Source organism: Hoplias malabaricus, chromosome 11 (genome assembly GCF_029633855.1).
Source record: "Hoplias malabaricus isolate fHopMal1 chromosome 11, fHopMal1.hap1, whole genome shotgun sequence".
NCBI lineage: Eukaryota > Metazoa > Chordata > Actinopteri > Characiformes > Erythrinidae > Hoplias > Hoplias malabaricus.
In genome coordinates, this window is record NC_089810.1 from 20,003,043 (window position 1) to 20,014,889 (window position 11,847).

At 40.5% G+C, this 11,847-nt stretch overlaps 1 protein-coding gene across 7 annotated transcripts in view; it reads left to right on the forward strand.

The window, feature by feature from the left end:
• The window catches only part of tspan9a (tetraspanin 9a), a 290,269-nt gene extending 278,704 nt beyond the window's left edge, over window positions 1-11,565 (forward strand). For 6 of the 7 annotated variants that reach the window (XM_066684884.1, XM_066684887.1, XM_066684886.1 and 3 more), the window contains 4 exons: window positions 1,473-1,574; window positions 2,264-2,395; window positions 4,730-4,813; window positions 6,561-11,564. In XM_066684884.1, the coding sequence (XP_066540981.1) occupies window positions 1,473-1,574; window positions 2,264-2,395; window positions 4,730-4,813; window positions 6,561-6,632 (390 nt within the window). In that variant the 3' untranslated portion in view covers window positions 6,633-11,564. Of the gene's footprint in view, window positions 1-1,472; window positions 1,575-2,263; window positions 2,396-4,729; window positions 4,814-6,560 lie in introns of all 7 variants that reach the window. The other variant, XM_066684881.1, reaches the window with a different exon arrangement.
• The last annotated feature ends 282 nt before the right edge of the window (window positions 11,566-11,847 follow it).

The window sequence follows — 11,847 nt, forward strand, 5'->3', positions numbered from 1 at the left end:
AATTGGGACGCCTCTCTTCAGACGTAAAACGGAAGTCATTACCTTGCATTTTAGGCCGACAGCTCATTTCAGCATGGCAGCGAGGGGTTACAGCATACAGTGATAAATATGAGCACAGGGAAGTCTGTGCATCTGTCTGTCCATGTGTGTGTTGTTCTATTCAGTCTCTGTCTAATGAGGCTAAGGAATGTTGGAGCGCTGAGGTTTTGAGGTGCTTCTGCACTGGAGATTGATGATGTATCTCCTCTCATTTTTCTGTCTCTCCTCTGTGCTGAAGTAGGTTTGATGAAGCCTGCAGGGTTCAGAGGAGCCCATACACAGTGCACAAATCTCCAGAAAACATCAGCCATCCTAATGAGCATAGTTCCCCCTCTACAACATACACGTGTACACCTGCTTCATGATATATGAAGAAATTTTAAGGGTCCATATTTGTCTAGCTTTTCATATTTTCTAAGGCTGAAGTGACGTTGTGATTGAAAAACATTTTCAGATGCTTCAGTTTTACATCATGATTTTCCAGCCTATATGCTACTGTACCCTTGAACACCTCTAATGGGTGGCCGTGTATTAAGCCTCATTAAAAAATAATATTTAATAATAATAAAATAAAATCATTAATTAAAAATAAAATATAATAATTCCTTATAATTTCAGCAGGACTTGGCAAGGTTAACGTCTAAAATGCCTTTGTTTTTGTGACGTCACAAAAAATAAGTGAAAACAAAAGAGGCCATTTTGGACACTTGATTCTTATATATGGACTGGAAAGTTTAGATTTTCTATGTCCTGTTTAAACAATTTTAAAGATTGTTTAAAGAAGTACAGACATAAAAACTGATTTAATTTCTAATTCACAGCTCTGTCCAGGAGTCTATCTTGAAAAGAATCTTCCATTTGCACACATATTAAGTTACAACAGTCCCCACCCCACACAACTCTACAAAGGCCGGCCCTTTTACACTGCCATTTCCTGCTGTAATCAGTCCCATCTTTAAGCTAAGTACCTTCCGTCCTCTATGCTAGTTTGATAGCTGTGAGGCAGCAACCATCAAGCTGTTAATGTATGGCAGCACATCTCATTAGGACTTCTGATAAAATATTTATCTCCCACATAATGTCATGGTACTCAGACAAGCGGGAAATGATATGGATGCCAGAGGAAACATGTATGAAGATAATCATACATTCCCTGTCTTTCCCCGACACTGTGATGTGCTCCACTTTAAACTTGCTGAGCCAATCCATCACTTGCTTGGCTAATAACATTAATTTGATATAGTGGTCAAGAGGGGCTCCACATTACCAAGATGTATTAGAGTGCAGAAGCGAAAGTTTTTCCACTGCAAGGGTTTATATATCTTTTTCTAATAGTCTATATGTCATCTCTACTTGTCAGAAGTCTGTCTGCTCTAGTGCTAATTGTTGATTGATTGGCGGTGTTTTAATCTAGGCCTTACTGCTCTTCTCAGGTCAGTGAAAATGCCAAGAAAGATCTGAAAGATGGCCTGTCTCTCTACAACTCGGATAACAACATTGGCCTTAGGAACGCCTGGAATATCATTCAAGCTGAGGTGATATTTTTTTAATTAGTTGTATTATTATTATATTATATATCAAGTTATTATCTTATTATTTGCCCTGGTCAGCTGAAAATCATGTCAGGTTGCACAGTATATCAACAACCAGTATATTATTGTATGTTTTTAATACTAGCGTTATGTTAGAGTTATAACTGATTTAGTGCACTATTTCTAGCTCACAGGGAGACTGACACACATGTAGTTTTCAGCTTAACCAAATGGATAACTCAGTGGATAACACCACCCACAACCCACTTCATCCACAAGACCCTGCCAAAGCTGAAACACACATGCCATAGCAATGTGTCCTTGAAAGACTCAATATCACATTCACTTGTGAAGAGATGTTCTTCATAAGATGTTCTGGATTGGAATGTGTGCTAAATAATGCAAAACATATGTGTAAACTAATGGGTTTAAATCATATTTAGGCAAACGTGCTTAAAAGTAGCAAAGAGAATTTCTTATTCTTGAGATATTCCAGTTGTTTGAGATATTCAGAATATTTATAGAATATTATTGACACAAGCTACAGAATACGTTAGAGAGCTTACTGCAGGGCTATAGAATTAATGGTGGATTGCAGGCTTCAGGCTGGATTCATGCTGTCTTTCTTCTCTCTTTCCTGCTGTTTCAAGTTGATTTACTTCTTTGTTTCTCTCTCTCTCTGCATGGTGTAGTGGAAGTGCTGTGGTGTGACTGGTTACACAGACTGGCATGAGGCTCTGAAGGAGAAGGTGGTACCGGACCGCTGCTGTCAGGAGCACTATCAGGACTGTGGCCGAAATGTCACCAATGAGTTCTGGAAGCGGGTGAGTGGACACTGGCACGGCAGTGTTAATGCGTGTGTGCGTTTGAGGAAAACATTCTTAATTAGTTATTAGCAATAACTAATTTCCTCCATCGGTTCGTCTTCACGTTATGAAACAACCGTTATCCTGAATCCTAGTGTCCTGGATGTATCAAAGTTTCCGTACTAAGCCTATTTTAAACATGGCTGCCCTAATGTGCAGGACCCACTTGGAGAATAAACTGGTTCACTCAGGGACTACAAAGCAGTTTGATCTCATATGATGGCCTGTTACATTTACATTTAACACATTTGATAGATGTCTAGAGCAAGTTATGTCCTTATTTCAAAAACATAACAAATCATGTCACTGCCTGATTTAGAAAATAAAGCTGATTAGTGATGTATTTATAACATATACAAACAAACTGAAAGACAGAGATTACATAAGTACTGTTTTCTGCAGTTTTCTGTTTTGTGCAGTTAGTGTTGATTTATGTTCATGTATGATCTTTTCGTACTGCTACCTGAAGGGTTTTACAGTCTAAGACGTACTCGTCGCTTTAAAGAAGGAACTGGCAAGGGATCTTCCGATGGATTCCCATCATATCAGACAGCAGACAGGTTTGGTTAAAGCTGCAGTGGGTGGTATAAGCTCTGTGAAGAATTTTAAAGCGAATGCTAGGAACGTAAAGGATGAAGGGGTCTTACCCCACTCTATGCCTGAGTGGTGCACCCCAGTTTGTTTGCGTTTAGTACAAAGGGAGAGGATTTGGAATGGAGTTCCGAAGATGGTTTCTGATCCAGCGCCGAAGCAGCTTGCTCTCAGAATTTTAATAGAGTCCTGTTTTTGAGATTGACAGAGATTCTACAATGTGCGACTGCAGTTCGGCTGATGTTTCTCTAGCTGTTCTCCAGAGGATGAAGAGTAGCTTTTGATTTTTCATCTTATTTGAGAAAAAAAAAAGCAGACATAGGGCTGGGTTAAGATGGGACGAAGGCACCAGCAGCCTCGTGGAGATACATGGTGCTGAATTTTAATTGGTCTTTTCTTTTTTCCCTTCATTTAGACGAGATACTGGTGTTGGCCTGATAGCTAGTTCTAAAGCCTGCAGAGTGTTGAAGTGCCATCAGTGATTTATTCACTCATCAACACTTTAGACCTTACCCTGTAATACGGTCATGGATAGGGCAGAATTAAGGAGATTTTTCTCTCCTTTTTTGGTCATGAACATTGCTAATTAATGAATGTATGACATGCAGAGATTTGAAAATGCCAGCTGGAGAATCTCTGAATGTTTGCTACTTTTAAAGCTCTACAAACAGAAGCTCTAATATTTGAGTGTATGAGCTGAGGTATTTCTGGATACCACTCAGTTGACTCTCTTTCATCTGGGACTTGACTGCTCTGTGAATGAACTCTGTACAATGTGTCTAGTGTATGTGTGAGCCACTTGACTGAAAGCTCTATTTTCCTCGGCTATTGTTTGTCCCTGTCCGTCACGAGCGGGTATTTCATATCACACACTCATTGCGTATTCATGCTATATCTCAGCTGCGGTGGTCTGTCACCACAGTCACATACAGTCACATTGGGTAGAAAAGAGTCTGTCGAGCTGCTTCAGCAGCCTCTTCATACTCAAAGCTCCCAAACAAGGACTTGGGGTATTTAACTCGTATATACACATCATTCAACAGCACAACCATGGAAGAAACACTAGTGTATGTTTGATCATTGTTCCTTGAATTAAAATCTTTACAGCGTTACAGAAAGCTAATAAACTTCTTCTTCGTCGTTCGGCTGCTCCTGTCCGGGGTCAGCGGACCAACCACGATCCACACACCGATCTGTCAGTTTTTACGCCGGATGCACTTCCTGACGCAAACATCATCGAAAGCTAACCAACATCTAAATCAGTAAAATAAGAAACTAGCACATAATGGTTAGAATCAATACCTGAGGCTTAACTAAATACTGAATTAGATTTGAAGCAACTGTGGACATTTGTGCATATGGCAATAAAAATGTGCCTGAAAAAGTTCACAATTAAATGCCCAAATGCATCCAAATTTTTACACGCTTTGATCATTTGCCAAGTCCTTGATAATCCAAATAAAACATAAGCAATATGGCTAGAGGTTTAATGGGTTAAACACATGCTTTGGCTCAAACGGAGCTGTGCAGTTTCCTCTTTGTTGAAAGGGCAGTATTTTGCCAGCAATTCTGTAAACATTATCCAACCTGACAACAGCTGCTACAAAAGAAAGCACCTGTATGTGGAGCACAAACAGGGCAATTATATATTTATTCCAAAAGCATATTTATCTATGTATCTTTGTTTGTATTTTTCTGCAGGGTTGCTTTGAGAAGGTGGAAGAGTGGCTGGATGATAACAAACACCTGCTTGGAACTATTGGCATGTGCATCTTGGTCGTCCAGGTAATATTTGTGCTTGTGTGTTAGCCCCTGTTCCTCCAGTTGCGAGGTTGGAGGTAATGAGCTTTTCTTGGTGCCCGCTGCCTAACCCTGCCATGCTGAAATATTGACGTCTGTTTGAGCAGCAGTAGCACAGTCAGCTGAAAACAGGCATTGTGTGTTTGTATATGCCTCCAGAGTGTGGCTAGTCTCGGAAAGGTTTCTTAACCGTGCGCTGGGGGCATCAGCTGTTGCGTGCGTGTTTGCGAGTGTTTTATATAGAAGCTCTCATTAGTCGCTGATAGTGTAGGAGGAGATGGCAGACACAGGAAGTGCTCGGTTTGAGTCAGTTCGCTGCGCACCGTTGTTAGGAATACATCTGCCTAAAGCCTTCACTTCAGAGAGCATTACCTGCCAGAGACTCAGCAACCTCTTAACATGCTCTACAAACAGGCACTCCAGGAAAACTCGACTTTCTGACATCTCAGCAATACTGTATTAGACAGTACTCCACTGCTCTGGCTTGAGGAGCGTGAATGAACTGTGACTTCTGAAGAATATTTAGTGAACCTGGTGTAAAAATAACACGATGGTACAGAAATAGAAATGGAGCCCGTTCCCATTACAGTGAACTTACTTCATTGTTGCTCTCTTTTCATGGCACTAAAGGCCATACGAGTTCATGGAGATATGCCCTGTCTGTAACGTTGGTTTTATATTATATATATATTTCTATATAAAGCTCTGCTGGAATTCTGATCAAACTTAAAATCCCACATTCTATTCTTGTAATGAAACCTCAGGCCTCCACTCTGCCCCCTTTAAGATAATGGCTGCTGGAAGCAAGCGGCAGACTCTGTTTGATGTGAGTATCCAGGTCGGCCTGAAATGGAAACTTCAAAGAGGCTGCATATTTACAGTGCATCTCAATTTACCTCACTGACATAATGTTTCTATGCACCACACATTACTTCATCTGGGGACAGGGAAACAGCTCTCCTTTGCCTCAAACAACCGGCGTGAAGGAACACCAATTTCCTCCAGTCTAAGAGAGATAAGAAATGGTTTTATAATGCTGTGTTTCTGTGCCAGTTTACCTCCCAGATTTTATTGAACTATTGTGGCCAAGCTGATGTTTCAAGCAGCGTCCTCTGCATAATGTCACACTCTTAGAACAAACCTTAATGCTTTCCTACATCATTAGGGCACAGACTAAACAATAAAATGTTGTTTGGAAAGAAGAACTTGTCCTGCCAGAGAATAATTAGCCGTGATGTCCTGAAGAACCTTTCAAATCCCGTTTGGAAATAACTTTGATTTGATAAAGAACTTTGACCAATGGAATCTTTCTAAACCATTAAAGTTTGTTCAGTAGTGGATCGTATGATGGTAATGTTATGGTAGCGGTTACATTTTTCCCTAAATGAAATGTCATTGTTGTTATTAAGTTGGTAATTAGATGTGTAACTAGTTTAGAAACATTAGGGCAGTTATCCCAAAAACAGTGAAGTAATTCTTGCAGAAATTATGTGGTATTATGTTAACCAAATCAGGACTAGGGTTTGATTCTCTGCTGAAGTGAAGCACAGGGCAGTAAGAGCTGATGTTTTAAACTGAAGATACAACAGTTTTAACGTGGAATTACACATGCATTATATTTCCAATTCATTTGACTCGCTGTGTCGCCTTGCGCTAATCACGTGAAGAATAATTTAGAAAACTGTTTTTTAAGCAACTGAATGTAATGACCGTTGACTGTGTTGTTTTGCAGCTCCTGGGCATGGCCTTCTCCATGACACTGTTCCATCAGATCCACAGAACAGGGAAGAAGTACGACGCCTAACCAGGCCACAGTACAGAGGAGGGGCTTCACTGCATTATTACGGGACTGAATCTGGAGGCCCCTCCAAAGCCCTTACCTACCACCATTGGCCAAGTCCTAACCTTCCCTTCATCCCCATCCACCCTGTACAGACATCAGCCATACGTCCCTCCTCTTCTCTCTCCCAACACCACTCACCTGCCAAAGAGAAAGAGGGACACAGAGGAAGAGGAGATCAGTTTGGTTTGAGAACTCTGGGGTGGGTGTCTCCCTCTCCTTTAGAACCTTTATTTTCTACGCTTGGACTAACTAACCTTTGCTGGAAAGGAGGGGAATATCGCAACAACATTAAAATTGTGTCGCTTTACTAATGCATAACTCCCACCCTGCAAAGCAAGGACAAGACATAGAAGACTGAACAACCGTGCCATCCTCCGGGTGGAGTGCATTTTAACTTTTGTTCACATGTTTAAATCCCCTTAACGAAGAAAATGGCAAACGGTTCCATCCTCAGCATGCTGCAGTTTTGTACACGATGGAAACTTTTGTCATTTCTGTGGAAGCCTATGTTTGTTTCGTTTATTTGTTTATTTTGGATTCTTTGAAAGTTGTCCAGAGTTGGGAGACGGCTGGACAGGTCCTTCGTTTGCAGTGGAGGGTCAGGGATGTTTTAAATATGTGCTTGTGTTCAGATTTGTAATGGGGGATTTGAGAAAGAATGCTAACAGTTTAGAACCCTCCAGCAGGCGGTGAGTCTGTTTTATTTTGTATTTTGTTTAATCAGTGTGTTAGATTCCCCCGCTATGCAGACACCCTACAAAGATCATTCAAACAAGCGACTTCATGTTTCAGATAAATACAATAACTCAGAACCAACATTTCCATATGCCGTGTGCTTTAGAGTCAGTTACGTACAGTTTTCATGGTCTTCGTGTGGCAGTAATGGACAGAAACCATGTGGAGCAGGCTGGGTTTTTAGGACGAGGAGAGAGCCACTGGGTGTCCATTTCAGGTCATGGAGGATTGGGTGATTTTTTAACTCATACACTGATTAGACCTGGTAAACAAGTGCTCTGGACACCCTTGGGGCAGATCCATATGTGCTGTGCTTCCCTGGAGGCACATTCACAAGGATATGGTGTCTGTCAACAAATGCTGATTTGTTGCAGACATGTTTTGGGGTTGAGTTCAATGTTTTATTTTCCTCAGCTCAGACCAGCCAAGGCTTTTCAGTGAGCTGTCCTTATAGATCTGTAGAGCTGGAATGTACGGCCTGAATGTGAGCTCAGCAGCAAAGCAGCGTGCATTTGATTCTTTTGGTTTAATGAGATGCTGTATCTGTTGTTTCATTGAAATGAATAATAGGAGGTGAAACTTTGATAGACACCAAAACGTCCTTGTGATCGTGGCCTTATCTGAGTCACAGAGACACTTGTGAACTGTGACATTGAAGTTGGCAGAGCATTCTCCACCACAAATAGAGCTTTCAGACTGTGGCTCCAGACGGCTCCTACATCATCGATTGGCTGATTAGTCTGCATTCTTCCTCTTTCAGCACATACTCAAAGTGGTTTTTTTTTCCATTATTATTATTTTTCAAGAACCGAGGCCAAAGTGAGCCACAGGGGTTACAGCACTGTACATTTTCCACTAACATTCCTGGTAGGTGAACTGACTTTTCTATCTGTTCTTCAAGTTCAGATCCTGCTCCGGTGACTAAGTCCCTTCTGTCACCTCCCCCTGCCTCCAACATCTCAGAGTGGAGGGAGGGAGCCAGATCAAAGGCTTTGCTTTTCCAAGTTGATGGCAAACAAGGCTCAGAAGTGAAAGGCCATTTACCAGCTCAAAGTTTTGCAGGGCTTAATTGTATGCTGTAGAACACGAATTACGCTGTCCGCAACGCAATTGCTGTCAGACGTTCACACAGAGAGAAAGATAACAGGCCGAGTAGCTCGGGGTGGGGTTGTGTCACCATGCTGTCTTCTATCAGATCTGGCACTCAGACAGACATGACCTTCTACCTAAGTATTAGACCGGGTATTAGTGCGTTTTCTGCTGAGACTGACTGAGACACGGTTTTATTTTTCGCTGTTTACTGTAGTTTGGGGGAAATTGGTTTTTAAAGATCAGGGACCAGGTGATCAGCCGTTCAGATTTTCATCCTCGGTGTGTGGAGAAATAGAGAAGGGTGGCTTTCAGCTTTGGATGAGCATACGAACGCTGTCACTGTGCATTGCTGCTATGAGAGATGACGTGTGAGGTTCTTAAGAGTGAGAGGACGTGAGGAGAAAGTTTAACAACAGCTGCGAAACATTGCAGACTCTTCCACAATAACCCTTTGCTTGCTAACACCTGGGGGACGCCTGAATGCTGGAGATCTTTGAGATTGGTGTGGAGCTGAAGAAAAACCTCTGCAGGCCAAACAGCACACAATTAAAGGCATACAGCGATTGAACAAAATGGCTGAATAAATAGATAATATTTGTTTCTTCATAATTTTTTTTCTTGTTTTTTTCTGCAATGACAAAAATGGCTCCCGCAGGTGAAATACCAGTGGCAAACAAAGTTAAAATCATTGATGTGATGCGTGGTTCTGCTCCAAAAATAAACACTACACTGTAAATATGTCAAAGAGCATTGGGTAATTTCTTAATGACATTTTTAAGGAAATATTACTGTAATTTTTCCAACCAAAAAAACCTGCGCAGACCGTATCTCGTTGTCTCCCGCAGCCATTTCTGCTCTAAACTGCAGCTCTGTGGTTTGTGTGAATGAATTTTTGTGAGGAATTTTAGAAATGCGAAACTGCAGCACTGTTTGCCACGAGATGTTTCCGACATCATTTTAGTTAGTTTTATGCTTCACTGCATTTATTCAAACTCAGATTAAGAACTGGGTGTTTCTCACCACATCATCTCAGATATAACCAGCAGATGTGAAATAAGTGCATAGGCTTCATAACTTTAAATTCTCTGCTTGCCGTCACGTATTAGACATTCTGTAATATCTAACTGCACAGGGGAAATGAAAGGTCTGTTAGTGTAAGACCAGGCTTTCATCATCTAATCGTTGCATTCTTTTTCTTTTGTACATTGGTTGTCATCTGTTTTTATTCCATGTGTTAATTATTTTATTATTCAATTTCACTTTGCTTTGTGTAGTCGCTTTTTTTTGTAGGGGTGGGGGGGTGAGCTCAGCGACAGAAGAAGAGAATCTCCACCACACGACTTCTCTGCCTGTTAATGTCAGGACACTCATATTTAGTCTTTACCAGTTTACGCCGGGCAGACACTTGCTGTGCATTCACATGTGTCTTTTTTCTAATGTAACTGTAACAAGGCACTTCTGAAGGTTGTTTTGATCAGTAAACCCACTAAACTGTCTCCAGAGAACATCTCTTTGCTGAGCTGATCGTCCTGTGTTGATGTATCACCCCGCACTACTCTTCACTCCATGTGAACTGATTCAAACCGGCCCATCGTAGAAACGTCAGAATTCATACACTACGTAGACTGTGTTGTCTGATTGTATATTTTGGTTAAAGTCATTTTCTTAACTGCCATTGAAGCAGGTTTTGTACCCATTTGTCGTTCTCTAATATCTTTGTTCATTAGCTTTTATTTGCATTTGTGTAATTCATTTCAAGAGTGTAAGATAACTCAGTTCTGTGCATGTTGCTATGTGTTGGTACTGTATTCATACCTTTGTTGCAGGGAATCATTTTATAGGCAGATCTGAGTAACCATAATTTAACTTATCCAAGGTTTGCATTATGTTTCTTTCCAGAACACTCCCAAAATATACTAATTTGGTTTAAGAAAGAAGGGATTTGGAGCTCAACTAATCTCCACCACCTTTGCGTAAATCTATCTGTATTTGTGTCCCGCAGTCCTAACCCAGAACTAACTTGCGTATATGAGCTGTGGAAGCGTACGCTCTTGAGTGATGTGTTTGATGTAGTGTCATGGTGGGTGGACAGTGCTAATATCTTGTCAACCCTACTTTGTCCTGTGGATTTTTATTATTATTATTTTAATTAATTTTTTCTTCTTTTTTCAGGTTATTTTTTTGTTTTTGTTTGTATTTTTTTTTGCTACATGTAAAGCACTATAAATATCTATATTAGGTGGTGCACTAAATTTAATTCTTTAAATCCTACTATTTTTTAAATAAAGGAAAGTGTGTCGCAAAACATGATAATGTACAGTCATTGACTTTCTGCTTAACGACTGTTTCATCGTACACCGTTGTAGACACCACACGGAACTGGCCCTGTTCTCTTAAAGGCTGTGTGTGAGTGTGTTAGGAGAGGTCTGTGTGTACAGCAGACAGCAGTTATACATGGTGTTCCAGACACTGTAAAAAAGGCCTACTGTGATTAAAATACTGAGTATGTGGCCACCAGAGGGAGAAGGGTTACAAAAAATAAAAAATAAATTACAGCATTAGGGCACATTGTGACACTGAAAAAAACAATGTTTTAACCCTTTTTTCTACACATTACAGAACAACAGCTTGATGTGAGTGCAGCATTATTTTTCTACGGAGCTTTATTATTATTAAAGGTTTAATCTAACTTCTGTACCATTTCACTTCGGCTGTTTTTCAAAACACCTTTTCTTCTATGCAAAGCCCTGTTTAGGCTTTTTACTGATCATTTTGTATTAGTACCATGTAATTAAATAAAGTTATTAGAATTAATTGAGCACACATTTGTTTCTGTTTTACAAGCCAAGGGTGTTAGTAGTTCTCATGAACCTATGTATAGAAGCCTGTTCTCATCAGGAAAAGAAGAAAAATCATCTGCGATGGATGTCAAAATAATGCTTTTTGTGTTTTGAGACACCTTCTAGAATTCATTCATTTAAGACGGTCTTCACTGTAAATGCGTGAGTCACGAAAAGAATTCTAACAGCAAATCACTGTCAGGAACGGATGACTACAACATACAAGTAAATGATCAAACTGCTTATAAACTACGTGTTTCTCTGGATGTGTGTTTGTTCCGTTCAGGGGTCTGAGAAATATTTACAAATGCTTTTCAGAAATGTCACGCTGCAGGTCAGAAAATAAATAAAGAGACAAAACAGACAGAGAAACCGCCTAGAGCCTGTATTATCACTGTCTTTAAAAAAAATGTATTTTCACTCGCAACGTTTTCCCCCAAAGTCAAGCAAAGTCAAGCCTGAGAGCATGTTTTTGTAGACCACTGGACCCACTGAGATACACACACACA